Here is a 24,048-nt window from a genome sequence, read left to right as displayed (position 1 = left end):
GAGCAGCCCGCTGCTCACCATTGGCATCCTGTCCTCCAGCATCTGTGAACAGAGCACTCATGACCTCCTCCGCATTGCAGCTGCCCTGCCCGTCCGTGCCCACATGGTTCAGCATTCTGCGCAGTACTTCATCCAGGGAGGCCGCCTTCTCATCCAGCAGGATGCAGGCCTGAGCCAGGAACCCATCCAGATCCCGGTGAGCTCTCACCTCCTCCTGGAAATTCATCAGCTTCACAAACTGAAACACGAAAGAACTGTTCAAAATGTATTGTTTGGTAATGGAGCCTGATCTGGTTCTTTTTAATCAATCAGTTGAAACAATAGCATTACATTTATACTTATGAATCATGCATTTCACAATGCTTTTATTCAAAGAAAAAACATGACACTGAAGCAGAGTAGTGCACTTGTATGTTTGTAACATTATTAAATAGTTATTTTAGTTTAATTAGTGAGTGGCTCCGAATTAATGAATCAAATTTTTTTATAAAAAACAAACCAATTGACTAAAAATAAATTACACATTCTCAATGTTTTTGTTTGTGGTTTTCATGCAAATCTATACATATGTGAAGATCTAGGTGTTAGAGAACAGTATTACAACATTATAATTAGGGCTGTCAAATGATTAATTGCGATTAATCGCATCCAAAATAAAAATTTGTGTTTACATAATATATGTGTACTGTTGGGATGTTAGGATACCCTATTGAATTCCATGGTTCCCTTTCAGTCGGTTACGTCCGACGTACCTCTCCGTTCCCCCCTTCAAGGAATGTTTTCTGTATCAGGAAATAATTTTTCTAAAATAATCTGGTCCTTGGCAGGTCTTAATTTGGAAAATAAAACCTCAGATGAACAACAACACATGACATTTCACACCGTGTCATTATTTATTTAGCAAAAAATAAAGCCAAAATGGAAAATCCATGGGTGACAAAGTTAGGACACCCTTACTGTTAACAGGAATTAAGAGGGTAAAGTAACAGTCAGGGACTGCTAATCAAATGCCTTTGATTAACTGCTCACCAGCAAGTGTGATCACCTCTATAAAAGCTGAATTTCTTGCAAAAATCTGGTCTGGAGCATTCAGGTGTGTGTTAACACAATGCCATGGAGGAAAGACATCAGCAGTAATTTTAGAGGAGCAACTGTTGCTGCCATCAATCTGAGAAGGGTTACAAGGCTTTTCCAAACAATTTGAAGTCCATCATTCTACAGTGAGGAAGATTATTCACAACAGACACCAGTCTTCCCATGAGTGGACGTCCCAGCAAATTCACCCCAAGATTAGACTGTGTAATGCTTAGAAAAATTGCAGATAACCCAAGAACTACACTGACTCTACAGGCCTCAGTTAACATGTTGGGTTTTGTGTAATGAAGGTAATGTGTTTGTAAGGGAATGTGATGTTAGTGATGACGATATTAATCCAAATGACAGTGTGTCCAATGTGGAAAGTAAGCGGTCAAGGGGCAGCATGAGCAGTAGTAGAATCAGCACTGCATCCTCTGCAAGGATAAAAGCTGAAGCAGTTAGAGCTGCACTTGTTGCTCGTGCTGCAGCTTTAAAGGATATGCATGCTCTTGAGGAGCAGGAGCAGCAGTTAAGGAGAAAAAGGGAGCAGCTCGACTTGGATACTGAATTGGCTGCATCTGCTGCTAAACTGGCTGTTTTAGAAGCTTTTGAACGCTCTTCTCAAAGATCTGCAAGTGTTGTACATTCCCACTTGGAAAACAAAGGAAAGAAAATAAAATCTGGCAATGGATTAAACCCTATGGCAACGAAATATGAACCTGGACCAGGGAAATTTACTCAACAAAGTGTTCGTTCATTACCACTTGGCCAAATAGTTGATGTGCGACCTAAGACAAGTGAGAGTCGGATTAAAATCGCTACAAGCCAACAGTATGTTGTTAATAAACAACAACAGACAACAGCTGCACAGGGAACATCACAGCATCCAACTTCGCAATTAAAGGACAAGCATTCTGTATACTATGATGCCACTGTTCAGAATGATGCCACATCGGATTGTATACTTAAGATGCATAAGCAAAATGAAATGCATAAGCAAAATGAAATCACAAGTGCCTTGCTTCAACATCAGCGTTCAATGTCATTGCCACCAAGAGATATTCCCCTATTTGATGGAGATTCACTTCAATACAGGACCTTTATAAAGCTTTCGAACAGGGTGTGGAAGAAAAGGCCAGTAAAGCAGATTGTTTGTACTATTTAGAGCAATTCACTCTTGGGCAGCCACGAGATCTGGTGCGTAGTTGTCAACACATGGCTCCTGAGCGTGGTTATACAGTAGCAAAGAATCTTTTACAGGAACACTTTGGCAATGAATATAAAATTGCTACTGCTTATATTGAAAGGGCTCTGGCTTGGAACTCTGTGAAGTCCGAGGATGTAAAATCACTGCAAGCTTATCCTTTGTTCTTGCGTGGCTGTTGCAATGCAATGGGGGAGCTCCAGCACATGCAAGAAATGCATATGCCTGTAAACATGAGAAGTGTTATTTCCAAATTGCCATTCAAGCTGAGGGATCAGTGGAGAGTAACAGCTTATGACATAATGGAAACATGTCACCGTCGAGCTTGTTTTGTTGATCTGGTCACCTTCATAGAACGTCATGTCCGAATTCTTTCTGACCCCTTGTTTGGTGATATTCAGGAGTCATCATTTGGTGTCACTGGAACAAAGACATTGACCAGATTTAAGTCACAACCCAAGGAAAGAATGAAGGGAAACACCTTTGCTATTACAGTAGCAAACATAGATTCACGTCCAGGACCTGGGAGTTCAAAATCAGATTCAGGGAAGGCTGACAAGGATGATTGCCTGTGCTGTTCTAATAATCACTCATTGGAGGAGTGTGATCAGTTCAATTCAAGGAAGCATAAGGAAAAGATAGATTTTCTAAGGAAAAAGGGAGTTTGCTTTGCATGCTTGTGTACTGGGCACATGAGCAAGGATTGTAAAGTACGTCTGAATTGCAAAGTTTGTCATCAAACTCACCCAACAGTGCTTCATATCAAAAGGCAATCAGCAGCTGTGAAACAGTCATCATGTGACCAGTTAGTTTCTTCCAAAACATGCGGGCATACAGGGGTCGGTAAGGAGCGATGTGCATTGTCTATTCTCCCTGTACAAGTTAAATCCATTAAAGGAAGCAAGGTCATAAAAACATATTCATTTTTGGATCCAGGTAGTTCAGCTACATTCTGCTCAGAACAACTTATGCAGAAGCTGAATATGTCAGGTAAACAGGTCACATTTCTGCTCAGTACAATGGGGCAAAGTTCCATAGTTCCAGCTCATTCCTTGACTGGTTTGGAAGTATCCAGTCTGGATTGCAATAACTTCTATCAGCTTCCTGAGGTGCTCACACAGCAGAAAATGCCAGTTAGTACTGACAACTTGATAACATCTGAAGATCTGGCTCAGTTTCCATACTTATCAAAGGTGCACATCCCAAACATCAAAGCAAATGTTGACTTACTGATTGGTACCAATGCTCCCAAGATATAGAACCTTGGGAGATAGTCAACAGCTGTGGGACTGGCCCATATGCTGTTAGGACAGTTTTGGGATGGGTTGTCAATGGTCCACTGAATGGAAACAGTGGTGCATTAGGAATGGATATTCCTACTGCTACAGTGAATCAGATTGCTGTGTGCAGATTGGAGGAAATGTTAATGAATCAGTACAATCATGACTTCAATGAGAGCACTGTGAAGAAAGAAATGTCCAGGGAGGACATCAAGTTCAAGGAAATCATGGAGCAATCAGCGGTAATTCAAGATGGGAAATATTGTTTGAAACTGCCCTTTAAGACCAAAGAGGTATATCTGCCTAACAACTAGCAACGAGTCCTTGGTTTGAAGAAAAAGTTTCTCAACAACCATGATTTTCATCAGGAATATGCAGGATACATGAATGATGTCATCAGTAGGGGCTATGCAGAACAAGTACCTCAAGAACAGCTACACTGTGAAAATTGGAAAGTATGGTATATCCCTCATCATGGTGTCCACCATCCAAGAAAAGGATCTATTCGTGTAGTGTTCGACTGTGGAGCCACATATCAAGGGACATCTTTGAACAATAAGCTTCTACAGGGTCCAAACCTTACCAGCTCTTTGCTTGGAGTTCTCATCCGTTTCAGGCAAGAACCTGTGGCCTTTATGGGTGACATTCAGGCCATGTTCCATCAAGTGAAGGTAGCTGAAGAAGACAGGAATTTTCTTCGCTTTCTTTGGTGGCCAGATGGAAACATCTCTGAGAAACTTGTGGAATATAAGATGACTGTACATTTATTTGGTGCAGTTTCCTCTCCGAGCTGTGCCAGTTACGCACTGAGGAAAACTGCAGATGACAATCAGTTAGAGTTTCCAGCTCATGTGATTAAATCCGTCAAACTAAATTTCTATGTGGATGATTGCTTGCAGAGTTCAGTTACTGAAGAGGAAGCTATAAAGATGATAAAGGCTCTCATTGCTCTGTGTCAGAAAGGGGGATTCATTTTGGAAAAATGGATCAGTAATAGTCGTGCAGTATTGCAGACTGTTTCAGTAGACCAAAGGGCCAAAAACCTGAAGGAGTTGGATTTAGACAGAGATAAACTTCCACTTGAAAGAGCATTGGGCCTACAATGGTGTGTGGAAACAGACTCCTTCAAATTCAAGTTAGAGGTAAAACAACAGTTTTTTACCAGACGCGGTATGCTTTCAACTACCAGCTCTGTGTATGATCCTTTGGGGTTCCTGGCTCCTGTCATGTTGTCTGCTAAGATGATGCAACAAGAACTCTGCAGGAGAGGTTGCAGATGGGATGATGCTATACCACAGGATATATTATGCCAGTGGAAGAGATGGTTAGAGGATCTGGAGTCATTAGCTGCATTCACTGTGGAGAGGTGTATTAAGCCTGGGGATTTTGGAGAGCTTAGGCATGTTCAACTACACCATTTTGCTGATGCCAGTATGAATGGATACGGCACAGTAACATACATCAGAATGTTAGATCATGAGAAACGCATTCACATTGCCTTTCTGCTTGGTAAAGCTAGAGTGACACCATTGAAGGTTGTAACCATTCCCCGTTTGGAATTGACAGCAGCGGTGCTTGCTACCAAAGTAGATGTAATGTTGAAAGAAGAATTGAATATCCAGTTGGAAGATTCAGTCTTCTGGACCGACAGTACAGCAGTACTAAAGTATCTCAACAACGAAGACAAGCGTTTTCATACATTTGTAGCTAACAGAATCGCAACCATTAGAGAAACTGTTGAACCCTCACAATGGAGATATGTCAGTTCTAAGGACAATCCAGCTGATGAGGCTTCAAGAGGAATGAAGATTGGAGACTTTCTGAAGAACAGCAGGTGGCTTGAAGGTCCAGCTTTCTTGTGGTTGAATGAGGAGTATTGGCCAATGGACACACTAAATGTCTCGATAGACTCTGATGACGCAGAGGTTAAACGAGAAACAACAGTAAATGTCATTAGTGTCAAAGAAGTGTCTAATTCTACTGACCAACTAATTGGGTACTTTTCTGAGTGGAGGAGGCTCAAAAAAGCGGTGGCCTGGTTTCTCAAGTTGAAAATTATCTTATTGGAAAGAATTCGCCTGGGAAAGAAGCAGAAGGCTACAAATGCTGATCATTCAAAGAACAATCAGGATAGTGGTGCTCAGTCAAAGGAATCAAGAGTTACAGCGATGCCTAAGAGTCTTGTCTTGTCACTTGATGATCTATTGGGAGCAGAGGAAGCCATCATTCGTTATTGCCAGCAAAAGAAATTTAATGAGGAAATTTCCGCTCTTTCGTCTGGGAAAGTGTCAGTGAATCGACAAAGTCCTATCTATCGGTTGGATCCATATTTGGATGATGGACTATTAAGAGTTGGAGGAAGACTGAATAAAGCAGCAATGCCTGAAGAGGTCAAGCATCCGCTTATCCTTAGTAAAGATCAGCATATTTCTGTGCTTATTCTGAAACATGTGCATGAAAGTCTGGGTCATGGTGGGCGAAATCATACATTATCCACAGTTAGGAGGAAATTTTGGATTACTAACTCCCAATCAGCTGTTAGGAAGATAATTTCTGGGTGTGGCTTTTGTAGACGCCATGATAGAAGAGCAACTGAACAAAAAATGGCAGATCTTCCAAAGGAGAGGATCCTTCCCGATCTACCACCATTTACCAACACCGGAGTAGATTACTTCGGACCAGTGGAAGTAAAGAGAGGAAGAGTAACTTGTAAAAGGTATGGAGTGTTATTCACCTGCATGGCAAGCAGGGCAATTCATCTGGAGGTTGCAAGTTCATTGGAAATAGATGCATGTATTAATGCATTACGACGTTTCATTAGCAGACGAGGACAAGTGGTACATTTAAGATCAGATAATGGTACTAACTTTATTGGAGCACAAAGAGAATTGAAGGAGGCTCTTGCTACATTAAATCATGATAATATCCAAGGAGTATACTCTACTAGAGTATTATCACAGATTGGAATTCGTTGGAGCTTTAATCCACCAGCAGGTTCACACCATGGTGGAATATGGGAAAGAATGATACGCTCTGTAAAAAAGGTTCTCAGCTCTGTTCTACATCAACAAAGGTTAGATGATGATGGACTTCACACAGTTTTCTGCGAAGTGGAATCCATTTTGAATGATCGACCAATTACCAAGCTATCGGACGATCCTAATGATCTGGAGCCTCTCACGCCCAATCATCTTCTGCTCTTAAAAGGGAAACCAGCTTTACCACCTGGTGTGTTTGAACCTCATGACCAGTATGTGAGAAGACGATGGAGACAGGTGCAATACCTTTCGGATTTGTTCTGGAAAAGATGGCTACTAGAGTACCTGCCTTTGCTTCAAGAGAGACAAAAGTGGAATCAGAAGAAAAGGAGTTTGTGTGTTGGAGACATTGTGGTGATTATGGATTCATCAGCTCCTCATGGTTCCTGGGTTCTTGGCAAGGTCATAGAGGTTTTTCCAGATAAGCATGGTCTGGTGCGTTCTGTGAGGTTGAAGACTGAAACAAGCATCATTGAAAGACCAATAACAAAACTTTGTCTATTACATGAAGTATAAATAAGACCATTTTGACTGGGTGTTTGGTAATGTTTTGGCTCCTTCTTTTTCATTGTATTTGAATTGTTAGGTTTGTTTACCATTAACAATTAGGGGTCGGTATGTAGGAGCCAAAATGTGTATGGCTGGGTGATGTTATTCTTATTTTGACCACTGAGTGGCGCTGTGAACATTACTGAGAGATCAATGTATATATGTTGCCTTCCTTATGCTGTAGGTAGGTGTTTTGACCCGGAAGGGCAAAAAGGTTTTGACCGCAATAGCGGTGAAAGTGTGTAAACTTCCATTGGGATTAATGTATTGAATACAAAAATGGACATTATGCACTGTGCTGTTTGTGGAGCCAATAAACTCTGTATAGTGATGCAACGGAAGAATGGTCTTCTCGTTATTATGGACGAAGTAAACAACGTAACACCAAAGAAAGTGAGTCAACCTAACTTCTCCGGGACCAAGACAACTCAGTAGCTTAAAGTATTAGATTTAGCTCCTACACATGTTAAATGTTAAAGTTCATGACAGTACAATTAGAAAAAGATGGGTCAAGTACGGCATGTTTGGAAGGGTTGCCAGGAGAAAGTCTCTTCTCTCTAAAGCAACATGGCAGCATGGCTTAGGTTTGCAAAGTTGCATCTGAACAAATCATAAGACTTCTAGAACAATGTCCTTTGGACAGACGAGATGTTTGGCCATAATGCACAGAGCCAAGTTTGGTAAAAAACCAAAAGAGCATATCAGCACAAACACCTCATATCAAAAGTCAAGCATGCTGGTGGAGGGGTGATGATTTTGGGATTGTTTTGTAGCCACAGGACCTGGGCACCTCACAGTCACTGCGTCGACCATGAACTCCTCTGTATACCAAAGTATTCTAGAATCAAATGTGAGACCATCTGTCCGACAGCTAAAGCTTGGCCAAAATTGGGTCATGCAACCGGACAATGATCCGAAGATCGCCAACAAATCTACAACAGAATGGTTGAAAACTAAAAGAATGAAGGTGTTGCTCTGGCCCAGTCGAAGTCCAGACCTCATTCTGACTGAAATGCTGTGACAAGAGCATAAACAAATGCTCACAAACCTCATCAATGTTGTAAAGAATGGACCAAAATTCCTCCAGAATGATGTGAGAGACTGATAAATCACGCAGAAAATGATCACTTTATTGTTGCTAAAAGTGGATCTGCAGGCAATTGAATGATAGGGTGTCTTAACTTTGTCACCCATGGTTTTTCCATTTTTACTTTATTTTTGTCATATGCGGTGTCATATGCCATGTGTTATTGTTGTTCATCTGAGGTTTTATTTTTTCAAATTTTAAGACCTGCCAAGCACTCTATGATTTTGTATTATGTCCTGATACAGAAAACAATGGAATTCAGGTGTCCAAACATTTTCACGTGACTGTATATTTAAATATAAATATTTTTTAATGCATGCATGCATGTGTGTGTATGTATATATATATATATACATAATAATTATTTACAGTACACAAACATACACTCACCTAAAGGATTATTAGGAACACCATACTAATACTGTCTTTGACCCCCTTTCGCCTTCAGAACTGCCTTAATTCTACGTGGCATTGACTCAACAAGGTGCTGAAAGCATTCTTTAGAAATGTTGGCACATATTGATAGGATAGCATTGGGTTGAGATCTGGTGACTGTGGGGGCCATTTTAGTACAGTGAACTCATTGTCATGTTCAAGAAACCAATTTGAAATTCTGTTTACGCCAAATTCTGACTCTACCATCTGAATGTCTCAACAGAAATCGAGACTCATCAGACCAGGCAACATTTTTCCAGTCTTCAACTGTCCAATTTTGGTGAGCTCGTGAAAATTGTAGCCTCTTTTTCCTATTTGTAGTGGAGATGAGTGGTACCCGGTGTGGTCTTCTGCTGTTGTAGCCCATCCGCCTCAAGGTTGTGCGTGTTGTGGCATCACAAATGCTTTGCTGCATACCTCGGTTGTAATGAGTGGTTATTTCAGTCAAAGTTGCTCTTCTATCAGCTTGAATCAGTTGCCCATTCTCCTCTGACCTCTAGCATCAACAAGGCATTTTCGCCCACAGGACTGCCGCATGCTGGATGTTTTTCCCTTTTTTCACACCATTCTTTGTAAACCCTAGAAATGGTTATTTGTGAAAATCCCAGTAACTGAGCAGGGGTGCGTTTCCCGTACAACGACGTAACTCACTGCTTAACGACCATAGTACGATGCATCGTTGAAGAAATCAACAAGCTAGTCACGACTGTTTCCCGAAACCTTATTGTAGCAAATATGTCGTTCAACCACGTTGGTTATTGATGTCACGCAGGTGGTGGAGTAATAAATGCTTTTAATTAATTATTTTGAGATCGAATTCATGCTAGATTTTTTGCTACACATTATGGATATGGCACCTGAGGAATAATTCAAATTTTTCTCAGTTATTTTGCTTTATTTCCAGATTCAAATAGGGTCTTTTTCACGTACTAGAGCAAGTCCGCATATGCGCACTCTTCAAAAACGGTGCTTTAAATCTCTTGACAAACTAAAAGACATTAATGACATTTGTATGTATTCTAAATAAAAGATATAGGTTGTACTGAATGTCAGCTTGCTTATTTTGCTCAAGATAAGGATTTATTAAGCCCACATGTCATGCAAACAAGAAACTACGCTTCTAACCACAGGTCGAGAGCTGTCATTGCAACCACACAAGTTTGCGACGCTGTTTGCGAACGTTCGTTCGAACGATGGTTTCGGGAAACACTGACTGGTTGAACTATGTTGATAACGACGGAACATGCGACCATAGTTGGCTAACGATGCTTTTGGGAAACGCACCCCAGATTGTGAAATACTCAGACCGGCCCGTCTAGCACCAACAACCATGCCATGCTCAAAATTGCTTAAATCACCTTTCTTTCCCATTCTGACATTCAGTTTGGAGTTCAGGAGATTGTCTTGACCAGGGCCACACCCCTAAATGCATTGAAGCAACTGCCATGCGATTGGTTGATTAGATAATTGCATTAATGAGAAATTGAACAGGTGTTCCTAATAATCCTTTAGGTGAGTGTATATTATGTAAACACAAACTTTTATTTTGGGCGATTAATTGTGATTTATCATTTGACAGCACTGATTATAACACAATCATAATTTAAAAGACTTGTTTTAAAATTATTAATTTTAAAATAATTATTTTAATCATTTAAATTTATGATAATAAATGGTTGCATTTATTTGATCAAAAATACAGTAAAAACATTAATATTGTGATATAGTATTATTATTATTTTATATAATGGTTTGCTATTTTTATATATTTTATTAAAAATTTATTTTTTCCCTGTGGTGCAAAGCTGAATTTTTGCAATTACTCATGTCATCAGTGTCATATGACCCTTCAAAAATCAATCTATTATGATGATTTGGATCAAAATATGACTGAGAGACATTCAAAAACATTACAAAAAACTTAATAATTACAAAATGTTTAAATTAGTGTACACTTAATGAATTCCACCTCATAACTTCAGATCATAAAAAAGAGAAAAACGCACTCATGTGCTTCAAATTGAACCGTGAGGCTTCCTAGCCATAAACATATCAATTAATGAACAGCTTTAAATTATAAAACATCTTTAGTAAGAATGTCTTACTCTTTTTGATGTATGTAGAAGGCCAAATCCTGAAACATCAGTATCTATTCATAGGTAGAAAGTAGAAAAGAAAAAAATGATAAATTGTTAAAAACCTTGTGCTGTTACATGGATGTATGAGTTTGAAGGACAGACCACTGAGCCAGGCCTCCCACAAGAAATGTTTTCCTTCATTATCTTGGAGCCCTGAACCCTCTGTATTATGTCTCCCTGGTTATAAATAGTCAAAGAGTCTCCAAGTCTACAGCACAGACAAATCAGAAGTGCATTGTGGTTTCTGAACCCTGACACCGCAGTCACTTAGGAATAAGATCTGGCACAGCCTGCTTCCCCCAATGCTGCAAACACATCAGCCAAAATATGAAAACAATACTGATTGTTTTTAAGGCGTAAAGAGAACACAGAGAATTGTTGATAGGTGTTTAAAATGTGGAGGAGGTAGAGCTGCTTCTGACGGTTGATACTACTGGGATCCATCTATACCTCAGGCTATCATCACAATGATTTTTGGAGATTTTTGAAGTAGTCTCAAAGAGAATCTCATCTAACCCACCCACGCACCCACATACATCATATCTGAACCGCACCACACAGATCTAAACAGACGCTCAGATGCATCACACGCTCTGACCTGAGATGGTCGGCTGAATAGGCGTCTCACAGTGACTGCTGTCTGTCGGGATCGCGGGTGTTTCTTGTTTCCTCTGGCTCTCTTCTCTGCTGTCCTCTGTTTCGGCGTCTCGTAGCTCTGAGACATCAGCATGTCACAATTGAACTCCTTAAGTAGGCCTTTCTTAGCTTTAAGATGATTATTATAATCTCATTTCCCTGCCTAACTCAATCTGACGTGACCTTTTACAGCTGGGGTAGATGAAATATAGCACAATGCGTTTGAATAGAGGCTGAGAGGTGTTCACTTCCTGTTCAATGAATCACACTCATTTTCATCTCAAGCATAGAGATGTTTATTTAACAGTATTTATGGTATGTGACTGCAGATACATCCCCCTCTAAAATATATGCACCATCTGTTAAAGCTACAGAAGGATCCCATGCCCTAATAAAAACCTGCCCACAACAGGCACACAGAGCAATATAACCATAGCCGCCCCAATAAATTCTTTCTTTGCATGGAAGAGTATAATCATGACATGAGGTAAACTACATGATATTCTGATGAATAACCCGAGTTTGTGCGGGCTGCAGCTGTTAGTTTTATAGTTGGGGTGATACTCTGTGAAGTCTGTTTACTCACAGTCTATGGTGTTGATGGTATTTACTCAGTGTGATACAGTGAATTTGCCGGTTATTTATTTATTTTTATTTTTTATAAATTTATGCTTAATTAATCAATTCAACATTTCCTCTTACAGTTAACACATCAGACTGCCCCAATCTCACCTTCAGTGTGCCCCAATCTCACCTTCACCCCTCCTCAACTTGTTGTTTGTCTTTCATTTAACAGAGAACATGCTTTATTTGATTCTATTCATTCAAGTATATACTCAGTGAGAGACAGACTGACGATGGATGGATAGACGGATGGATCACACTAAAATCCGTATAAATAATACGAGTGTGCAATGACGTTTTGGCGTGCATATGATACGCACTTTATGGCGTATTATACGCACAAACCCCCCACCCACATCCTACCCAAGAGCGTGTCATATACACACCATAAAGTGCGTATCATATGCACGCAAAAACTGCGTACCATGTGAACGCCAAAACTCATTTTCCACGACATTGCACACTTGTACTATTGATACGCATTCTCATGTGATCGTGTTGGGATGGATGGATGGATGGATGGATTGATTGGATGGATTAGATTGATTGGATTGGATGGATGGATGGATGGATGGATGGATGGATGGATGGATGGATGGATGGATGGATGGATGGATGGATGGATGGATGGATGGATGGATGGATGGATGGATATGGATGGATGGATGGAAAACTTAAAATAAAAACATTTTTAGAAAAACGAATTGCTCATAATGAGTTTGCAGCAATTAGCAAATGAAAGACTTTTAAGTTAAGATAATTATTTAATATATATAATTTATACTATTGTTATACTGCTTTTAGTTTATGCTGATATTCCATCATAGTAATTGCATTGTATTACAGTAATGATAGTCTAAATCACCGTTGAAGGAATTCAATGGTGGAAAATATGATTAAAGCACTTGGATGTTTTACAGTAATAAAAATGGAAGGAAAATTCAATTGCAACTGCTTCTTCCTTCAGTACATAATCAATACATGAAAAGTTGTAAATGAGCCTTATTATGGCACTGAAGAGGGGCAATAGAGTGAAGAGCAGCCATTAGTCACTATTATAAATTCAGGATCCTGACTCTTACCCTGACCTCAGCTGCACACGCTTATTCCAGTCCATCAAAGAGACTGGGATTTAATGGAAATTTCCCATCTTTTGAAAGTCATTCAATTTACTCCAGCCCTTATAGTGTCATGCATGGAAGGCTTAGAGCCACGTATTTTCTTCAGGGTGGATGGCATAAGAGGTCCTTTTCTGTACAAAAATAGTATCACATGCTGTAGGATATTCTTAGCACATCGTGTTGCTATCTCCAATGGCCGCAACTCCACCATCATCCCGCCATCTTTAATTTAGCACACAACTTGCTTTGTTATAACAGTCCTCACACTAGATGGGCATCAAAACACTGTAGCGCTCGGAGCCCTAAGGCAGATTGCTGGCCTTGCAACCCTGCTGGCTTGGACAAATTGATTCAGTTATATCTTTGAAAAAAAATAAAAATTTGTTCCTATGGGAATGCTTGCTAAATATTAAATACATAATCAGGTCTACTGCAATACTAGGATTTTCTTTTGAGAATGTGTCTGAGAATGGAAATTCCTCCCTGGTGGATTGTTTGCAATACAGTCAGGTCATGTGACACCTGGGATTAGAGGAAAGATTGTCATTTCTAGTCTCACTTCAGGACCCCATCAGCCCACAGGCCACACAAAACCATTTCTGAGAATCTATTAATAGGTCCCTTAAAGCAATGTTCTGTGTTCAACACAACTTAAGCTCTATCCACAGCATCTGCAGCATGCAGCCACAGAAACTAATGCAATATCGCAGGAGAAAGACTTGTGTTGAACAGCTAACCAGAGCTAATCCCTCTTGCAAGTGTGAAATTTCATTTGATAAGCAAAGATTTAGCAGGCAAAAACGTGTAACTAAGTAAGGAAAAGCCTGCATCTTATGCCGTAGCTTGACTTGCACCACACCAAAATGTTATTGGTCCGCTTTGAAATAATAGAGTCAGGACGATAAAACACATAAGGTAGAGTGGGGCACAACCTAACACTTTTTGACTGTCTCAGTTTGTGTAAATCTACTTGGGGTTCAGAGTATTTATTTTTTCCCACATTAATTTTACACATGTCTAGAACAATTATGTGGTTCCCTTTCGAAAGGGAACTCTCGCTGCGTCTAGCTGACGCTATGGGGAACGCCCTCGGCGTGACTGGTGTCTGAAGCTACTATCGAATCACGGCAAAGTCTTTGACCGACGTCAGCCCATGACGTCATCAACGTGCGACCCGGAAGTATAAAAGGGCGCCGTGCCAACACATACACATCTTTTTCGTCTTCAGGGACTGTTTGTTTGAAGCGGTATCTGCAGATCTGGTAAAGTATTACTAAAACTAGGAAAAGGATGAAACGCACAGAGAAGAGGCAGAGCTTTAGAAAGTGTGTTGACCCGTGTCAGAGATTTCTGACACCGGGAGACACACATTCTCTGTGCGTTTATTGCCTGGGCGAAGAGCATGCACAGGCAGTTCTCGAGGGAGCTGCCTGTGCAAACTGTGAGCAATTTCCAGTTAGAACGCTCCGTTCTCGTCTGGCCCTCTTCTCGAGGGAAGAGGGTGCAACATCTGGGGCTGCTGATGTGAGTTCCGCTCGCGCTGAGGCGGAGCGGCGGCGCACTTCATGGGGTTCCCAGATGGAGCTCGCTGATCGTCTGGAGAGAGGTGTGGTACTCTCGGACGATCAAACGGCTGACGAGAGCGACCTGCAGGTCGATGTGGAGAACGATGGTTCTCCGCCGAGACCTGCAGCGGGTGCTCTTCGGGACGGGCAGGAGATGGCTGAGGAGGATGATGAGAGCGACCAGGACCTGCCTGGACCCTCTCAGCCACCCTGTCCCGCGTATGCCGAGTTGCTGGATGCTATGGAGCGCGCCACGGACAGGCTGAGGCTGCCCTGGCGGCGCGCTGGGGGAGAGGTCGCTCGTGGACGGCTCGACGATCGATTTCTCCCCGGTCATACACCAGCACCTCAGATGAGCCTTCCATTCCTACCGGACCTCCATACTGAGGTCCAGGCGGCATGGAAGAACCCGTTCTCTGCCCGCATTCACCGACATCAGCGGGCAAGCTTTGCTGATGTCGAGGGAGTGGGTAAGCACGGGTATGTGTCGATGCCTCCCATAGACGAGACGTTTGCGAACTATCTCGTCTCTGGGCAGGTGTCGACACTGAGAGCTCCATCTCTGCCATCCAAACCGCTGAAAACTACCTCGCGGTTGAATGGCAGGGCATACGCGGCAGCAGGTCAGGCTGGTGCGACCCTGCACACGATGGCGGTGTTGCAGGCGTACCAGGCGGACCTGCTGGAGGATCTCGACCAGGGGGCCGGGCTGTCCCCTGAGGCGGTTGCTGAGCTGCGCCGCACCACAGATCTGTCTCTCCGGGCCACCAAGCAGACTGCTGCTGCTATCGGCCGCTCTATGGCGGCTATGGTGGTTACGGAGAGGCATCTGTGGTTGGGCCTGGCTGATATCGGGGAGAAAGAAAAGGGTTTTCTCCTCGATTCACCGGTTTCGCCTACTGAGCTTTTCGGCACCTCCGTGGAGGCGGTGGTTGGAAAGTTCAGGGAGGCGAAGGCGCGCTCAGCGGCATTTAAAACATGCATACCGCTGAGATCCGCGCCCCCACCCAGGCAGGCGGGACCTGGTCCTTCACGGTCTGAGGACCGTAGGCAGGACCAGAGGGCTAGCGTCTCCTCTCGTGCCCCCCCTCCTTGGAGGAGCAGGGCACAGAGGAGACGGGACTCCCGCGGGGGGAAAAAGGATTTAAGGGAGGTGATCCAGGACAAACGTTCCCAACGAAGGCGTTGGTAATGGGTCACTTCCCTTGAGGGCGGTTACATCATAGCCCTCTCCTTTTTCCTTTCTATGTCTTTTTATGAACTTTTTACCCAGGCGCTTCTTACATCAGGCCTGAGGCGGGCCTCTGATGAGTAGTACTATGTTCTGATGGCCCGCCCGGAAAGTGAGAACGCCCCTTTCAGGCATTCATGGGCGGTAGAACATGGTGGTGAGAACTGCACAATGAGTCTTCGCTCAGCATGCCGCAGGTGAGAGTGGTCTTTTTTGTATGTTATACTAAAAATATGTATTTCTTACAGACCCCAGGTTCCTGTATAGAGTTGGGTATTCATCAGAGAGAACTGTCTTTCCCCTGCTTAGTTAGGCTTCAACACAGCACCATTATCTGGGCTATGTGTGTGAGCGTGTGTTGGCTTTCCCTGGTTGGTCAAGATGGCGCCAGATAGGCCACCGCTTATGGTTTTCAGAAGATGGGCCTCCTCTCATTTGAGAGTATTGTTAGGCCGCCGCTCTTTTCTTTGAAATGGTTGCGGATTACTAGGCGGTAGCACACTTTTCTGTTAGAATGTAGTGGTTGTCTACCGCCTAGGGTTATTATGTGTCTTCGGTCCCCTAAGCCACTGCAGGTTGGATTAGTTTGTCTCTGTTACGACTGAGCGCTACGGCGTCAGTTGGTATGTGGGTAAAGGAGGCGCGTTGCTGAGGCACCGTCACCTTTTGTGTTGTACTTAGATCAGAGGCCTCCTCTCATTGAGAGTCGTTGGGTTTAATAGCAGTCAGTTTGTTTGTCTGGCAGTTATTTCTCGTTTTTGCGAAACTCGTACAGCTTGTAGGCTTCTACAAGCCTCCCTGGAACGGGTCCCCATTGTAATGGGTAGCTATCATGTGTTAGGCCTCAGCAGGCCTCCATGAAAACGAGCCGTTGGGTCTAATATTACTACAACCCACATTTTTCAAATATGGCTGTCCCAGTTAGCAGGAAGGATTGCACCGTTCTCAAGAATAACGGTGATAGTGGTAGGCCTTATCAGGCCTCTAGTAAGGCAGGTGACAATGCTTAAGCATCAAGGTACTACTAGCCTAGCTGGCTATCAGGTTAAATAGGGGTGAATACGCTCTCCTGAAGGTCGGCTGTCAATTGTAGGCCTCAGTAGGCCTCTTGAACAAGGCGCATTTTCAGTTGGAAGGCCTCAAACAGGCCTCACTGGAGGTATGTACCGATGTGCGCATCAGGACAGCTAGCCTGGAGGCTATCAGGTTGTAGGCCTCATCAGGCCTCCCCGAAGGCCCGCTGGTAGGTGTAAGGCCTTACTAGGCCTCCTTGAGGGTGAGCTCTCAGGTTGTGATCACTACCAGAAGCAGGTTGTAGGCTTCATCAGGCCTCCCTGAAAGGCCTGCTGTTAACTCTAAGACCTTACTAGGCTTTCCTGAGGGTGAGTTCCCGGATTGTGGTCACTCTCAGAGGCAGGTTGTAGGCCTCATCAGGCCTCCCTGAGAGCCTGCTGTTAATTCTAGGCCTTAATAGGCCTCCCTGACTCGAACAAGGTAGTAGGCCCCATCAGGCCTCCCTAAGGTGTTCCTGGGGTCCAGTCATCTGAAAACAGTTAGCACGCATTGCATACAGGTAGCAGGCCTCTCCAGGCCTCCCTGAAGGCTGCTTATCAGGTAGTAGGCCTTAATAGGCCTCCCTTGAGGGCGAGTTCCTTAATCAGGATGCTCGAAAAGCCTGCGTAGCTTGACTGTCGAGTCCCAGATGGTGGTCACTCGAACGAGGTAGTAGGCCCCATCAGGCCTCCCTGAGGTGTTCCTGGGACCCAGTCATTTGGCACGTATTGCAATCAGGTAGTAGGCCTCTCCAGGCCTCCCTAAAGGCTGGTTATCAGGTAGTAGGCCTTAATAGGCCTCCCTTGAGGACGGGTTCCTTAAACAGGATGCCCGACTAGCCTGCGTAGCTTGACTGTCAAGTAGTAGGCCTCCATTAGGCCTCCTTGAGAAAACAAGGGTAACCTCAGCAGGCGGTATTGCTGTCAGGTAGTAGGCCTCACTAAGGCCTCCCTGAGGACGGAGTCCCGAGCCTGGATGCTTGGGTTTCCAGCATGGCTTGCGGTTAGGTAGTAGGCCTCTATAGGCCTCCCTGGAATACCCGCTATCAAGTAGTAGGCCCACAGGGCCTCCTTGAAGTTGAAGTTCCTGAGCTAGGCACTTTGATTACCAGTTCTCTGTGAGAACTTGTGGTAGTTGGGCCTACAGCTGGAGGTTACTCGCCAGGCAGGCTCAGCTGCTCCCCTCAATGAGGGTCGTCTATGAGTGCTCAGCCGCCTGAGCCTGGTCAGACGGTCGTAGGCCTCTCATGAGGGGTCGCACGTTGATGACGTCATGGGCTGACGTCGGTCAAAGACTTTGCCGTGATTCGATAGTAGCTTCAGACACCAGTCACGCCGAGGGCGTTCCCCATAGCGTCAGCTAGACGCAGCGCTCGTTCCCTGTTCTCAGGGAACAGAGGTTACATACGTAACCTTAGACGTTTTGTTTCATAAATACAGTGTATACTTTTTTCTTGATTTACCACGAAAGAATGGAAGTGAAAGGTGACAACATGCCCCCTAGATGGGGTACATTGTAACATGTGAGGGGTACATTGTAACATGACAGCTTAAAATGTTAATTGATATAATTAAAAACATATCCATGACAAACTAAAATATTTTGTCAATAAAATACAATTATTAACTAAATATATACACATTTTTGAGTTTGACAACAAACACATTGCTAAATACAGCTAAACAGCATATTTGAAAACATAATAATAATGAATAATTTCTGAACATTGACTCTCAGTCATTTTTCACCCTTTTCTCATGGTTTCTCAAAATAATTCATAAAAGTATAGAATATAATAGCATATTTCTAATAGGGGCTCATTGTAACGCAGTGTTACAACGCACCCCACCTGCACAACTGGTATTTAAACCCAGCTCGTGTCTTCTGCTGGTTAGATCAGCATTAAATAACTATTTCAACTATTAAATAACAGATATAAGATTAAAATAATATCAGATTTGTCTTATTTTAAATAAAATAAAAAAACAGAGATGAAAAATAAACTAAAGAAATTTACTTTTGCTATGGTTAAATAAATGTATAGTAATATCTTCCAAAGATTTTTTAATTTTGGCAATTTTCTCTAAATAATGTTTAAATGGCAACTAGTAAACTAACCCTGCGTTAGGTTGTGTCCCGTGCTCCCCTAATCTTTACAGTAATTGAGAATACATAATGAATCTGATTGATTGCTGAAAGCTTCTATTGAAGGCAGTTAGGCTGAAATCATAGAGTCAGTACAATGAAATGTATAATCTTTGCATTTATTGAGTAAAGATAATAAATCCAATTATTGCGGAAAGCTTCTGTTGAAAGCTGTGAGGCTGATAACACAAGCAGTGAAGTGTCCTTTATCAAATTAATTTAGCAATCCAAAATGTCCATAAAATATTTGTTTATCCATATAACAAGTCAGTCATAAAATTAAACACAGGCTGTGCATCTGGTGCGACCGCATGGGCCCCACGCTTTGGGGGGCCTTGTGGAAGGCAATCCCGAACCGACTGAAGGGGACAACCACCCCCCGATTGCGAACGGACCAACCAAGGGGGGCTCCACTTCCTCTAACTCACTCTGGGTCCTGCCCCAATGCTTGGGATGGCCCTGCCAGGACACTCCCTACTACAAGACACTCTCAGACATGAGCTTGCTTGCAAAATCCTATAAGATTAGTTTGAAACATTGTAATTACTAGTACTACAACTTGTCAACTGTTTGTGTTGTGAAGTCTAAGTGGTTAAAGTCTTATTTGTTCGGCTTCATACTGTCAGAAGCGAGGCATGCAACACAACACTGTGGTTGTTGTACTGGTGAATCCGAGGATGAGATTTGCGAGATATTTTCTTGTCTTTTCACTATGTCTACACCTGACTCGATGGCCACGGCGCAACAGTTTAATTCAGGCTGTGTACACAAGACGCGACAAAGTGAACACTGAAAATCATTGACTGCATGTCTGGAACGAACTAACACAGACAAGCGGAGTGATTAAAACATTGAAAAGTTCCAGTGATGTTGATATTAGCACACTTGGAATACCGAGCAGCTAATCAAGTTCGACTCCATCTCCGACAAATCTCATATGTTTTCATTGCTGTTTTCATTGTTCCATTTCATTGCTCTCAATGGACAGCTTGTTGTGATCTTTTCTCTGCTGCTTGTCCAACTAGACTTCCTGTTAGCAGGGTCACTGATTTCCTGTTGCTGACTGTGCTGTCCTGTGGTGTTGACAGGAATAATAGTTCCATGAAAAGGTCTGTACCTTTTTCAGGAACTACAGTAAATTGGCACTGACCTTAAAATAATAATTTTAGCTCTCTCTGAGACCTTTTGACATTGAGTTCCTTAAAGGGTTAGTTCACCCAAAAAAAAAATTCACAAATAAACATTCATCAACGCACATATCAGTTATGGTGAACATAAGCTCCGAGAACCAATGAGGCTCATTCTCGTGTTACGCAGCAAGTTTGAGCTTCAGTGAGAACCAATGAGGTTCATTCGTGTGTGACACAGCAAGTTTGAGCTTCAGTGAGAACCAATGAGGTTAATTCTCGTGTTACGCAGCACGTTTGAGCTTCCACAAGAACCAATGAGGTTCATTCTCATATTACGCAACACGTTTGAGCTGCTGCAAGAACCAATGAGGTTCATTCTATTGTTACGCAGCACGTTTGAGCTTCAGCAAGAACCAATGAGATTCATTCTCATGTTATGCAGCATGTTTGAACTTCTGCAAGAACCAATGAGGTTAATTCTCGTGTTACGCAGCACGTAGAGCTTCAGCAAGAACCAATGAGATTCTTTCTCATGTTATGCAGCACGTTTGAGCTTCTGCAAGAACCAATGAGGTTAATTCTCGTGTTACGCAGCAGTTTTGAGTTTCCGCAAGAACCAATGAGGTTCATTCCCGTGTTAGGCACCACGTTTGAGCTTCTGCAAAAACCAATGAGGTTCATTCTCGTGTGTTATGCAGAACGTTTGAGCTTCCACAAGAACCAAAGAGGTTCTTTCTCATGTTACGCAGCACTTTTGCGCTTCCGCAAGAACCAATGAGGTTCATTATCGTGTGTTATGCAGAACGTTTGAGCTTCCACAAGAACCAAAGAGGTTCTTTCTCATGTTACGCAGCACTTTTGCGCTTCCGCAAGAACCAATGAGGTTCATTATCGTGTGTTATGCAGAATGTTTGAGCTTCCACAAGAACCAATGAGGTTCTTTCTCATGTTACGCAGCACGTTTGCGCTTCTGCAAGAACCAATGACGTTCATTCCTGTGTTACGCACCACGTTTGAGCTTCCACAAGAACCAATGAGGTTCATTCTCGTGTTACCCAGCACGTTTGAGCTTCCACAAGAACCAATGAGGTTCATTCCTGTGTTACGTACCACGTTTGAGCTTCTGCAACAACCAATGAGGTTCATTCTTGTGTGTTATGCAGAATGTTTGAGCTTCCACAAGAACCAATGAGGTTCATTCTCGTGTTACGCAGCACGTAGTGCTTCAGTGAGAGCCAATGAGGTTCATTCTTGTTACGCAAAACGTTGAGCTTCAGTGAAAACCAATGAGGTTCATTCTCGTGTTACACAGCACGTTTGAGCTTCTGCAAGAACCAATGATGTTAATTCTCGTGTTACGCAGCACGTAGAGCTTCCGCAAGAACCAATGAGGTTCTTTCTCATGTTATGCAGCACGTCTGAGCTTCTGCAAGAACCAATGAGGTTAATTCTCGTGTTACGCAGCAGTTTTGAGTTTCCGCAAGAACCAATGAGGTTCATTCTCGTGTTACGCAGCACATTTGAGTTTCCACAAGAATCAATGAGGTTCATTCCCGTGTTAGGCACCACGTTTGAGCTTCTGCAAAAACCAATGAGGTTCATTCTCGTGTGTTATGCAGAACGTTTGAGCTTCCACAAGAACCAAAGAGGTTCTTTCTCATGTTACGCAGCACTTTTGCGCTTCCGCAAGAACCAATGAGGTTCATTATCGTGTGTTATGCAGCACGTTTGCGCTTCTGCAAGAACCAATGAGGTTCATTCCTGTGTTACGCACCATGTTTGAGCTTCCACAAGAACCAATGAGGTTCATTCTCGTGTTACGCAGCACGTTTGAGCTTCCACAAGAACCAATGAGGTTCATTCTCATGTTATGCACCATGTTTGAGCTTCTGCAACAACCTTTGAGGTTCATTCTTGTGTGTTATGCAGAATGTTTGAGCTTCCACAAGAACCAATGAGGTTCATTCTCATGTTACGCAGAACGTTTGAGCTTCAGCAAGAACCAATGAGGTTCATTATTGTGTTACGCAGCAGTTTTAAGTTTCCGCAAGAACCAATGAGGTTCATTCTCGTGTTACGCAGCACATTTCAGTTTCCGCAAGAATCAATGAGGTTCATTCCCGTGTTAGGCACCACGTTTGAGCTTCTGCAAAAACCAATGAGGTTCATTCTCGTGTGTTATGCAGAACGTTTGAGCTTCCACAAGAACCAAAGAGGTTCTTTCTCATGTTACGCAGCACTTTTGCGCTTCCGCAAGAACCAATGAGGTTCATTATCGTGTGTTATGCAGAATGTTTGAGCTTCCACAAGAACCAATGAGGATCTATCTCATGTTACGCAGCACGTTTGCGCTTCTGCAAGAACCAATGAGGTTCATTCCTGTGTTACGCACCACGTTTGAGCTTCCACAAGAACCAATGAGGTTCATTCTCGTGTTACGCAGCACGTAGTGCTTCAGTGAGAGCCAATGAGGTTCATTCTTGTGTTACGCAGAACGTTGAGCTTCAGTGAAAACCAATGAGTATTAATTCGGTATGTGTGAGAGTGATTTCAATGCAGTCATGTTTCTCTAACACAAACGGATCATCATATTTACTTTACATTTGAAAAATAAATTCATGATTATTTAATTACCAGCTGAATCCTGAGTTATTCTTACATCAGTTTTCACCTAATATTGCAATGAAATTAAATGAATATTGTAAGTAACATGAGTTTTCACTTACAAAAAAAAAAAATCAGTGGATAATCCTCTGAGAGAGAGATCATTTTTTTTCCATTTAAATATTACTTGACAATTTTCCAGTATTATGTTAGTCTGATTAAAACTGCTGATTTAAAAAATGCATATCTTTACTGTACCATATGCAGTGTTGATTATCACATACAGTAATAAGAAACATGCACAGTCCTTCAAAATTAAAAGATTTAAAAAAATACATATTTCTCTTGCCTTATAATCTTCAAGTCTAGCAAATATAACCAGAACAAATTATTCCGTAAGTTACCCTGATGAGGAGACAAACTAATTCCTTAGTGACCAAAACTCCTCTTACAGGTTTCCATCCCCACTCATTGAGTTGACTAAACACATCTGAACTTACCGTTTGCCACAAAATTAAGCACTTCTTTGCTTTCCATCATTTTCCTCAGAAGTATAGCCGATCAACCCATTATGATTTCAAATAAAAAGTCGACTGTCTGCTTCAAAACCATACTTTTACACCTCCACACCACAGCAATCACTTCAGTATACACTTACTTCAGTGCACATGAAATGGGGCGGGTTTGCTCTGCCTCTGGGTCCCTGTGCCTTTCACTGACACTAGACAAAACTGAAACCCAGGACAACTGGCACAGTAAGATATTATTTTGCATTATTGCTATTATCACAAACACGAAAAACTTTACTGCAATGTTATACAGTTCTATACTGGGTTATGTTATACTGCATTAAGTGGGTACAACACAAACATTGATTTATATATAACGGAAATTTGTTATTTAAGCACATTACATCTGCTTTGCTCATAGCCAGAAAGGTTCACTCAAACTAAGAAATTATTCCAAATTGAGCCCTGCACTGGGTCTGCCTGGAGAATATTTAAAACGTCCAACTATTAACTAACTTTCATGAATTAAACAATTTTCTTTCCACTAAGTAGACTTACATTTGAGAGCTGATACAAATTTGAATTAATGCAGGATAAGTGGTGGCAAGGTGGAAGGGTAATT

At 42.4% G+C, this 24,048-nt stretch overlaps 1 protein-coding gene across 3 annotated transcripts in view; it reads right to left on the bottom strand.

Moving 5' to 3' along the window:
* LOC307140381 (solute carrier family 4 member 11-like) overlaps window positions 1-24,048 on the bottom strand; it is a 61,167-nt gene that overhangs the window by 24,649 nt on the left and 12,470 nt on the right. Inside the window, exons 1-3 of one of the 3 annotated variants that reach the window (XM_079839890.1) lie at window positions 23,418-23,581; window positions 10,776-10,819; window positions 19-238 (exon numbers count right to left, since the gene is read on the bottom strand). In XM_079839890.1, the coding sequence (XP_079696016.1) occupies window positions 19-238; window positions 10,776-10,819; window positions 23,418-23,457 (304 nt within the window). In that variant the 5' untranslated portion in view covers window positions 23,458-23,581. Of the gene's footprint in view, window positions 1-18; window positions 239-10,775; window positions 10,820-23,417; window positions 23,588-24,048 lie in introns of those variants that run through there. The other 2 variants (XM_079839889.1, XM_079839891.1) reach the window with 2 other exon arrangements.

This window comes from Gobio gobio, assembly GCF_949357685.1.
Source record: "Gobio gobio genome assembly, chromosome: 16".
Lineage (NCBI taxonomy): Eukaryota > Metazoa > Chordata > Actinopteri > Cypriniformes > Gobionidae > Gobio > Gobio gobio.
The sequence above is the reverse complement of the archived record's forward strand: the minus strand, read 5'-3'. Positions and strand labels throughout refer to the sequence as shown.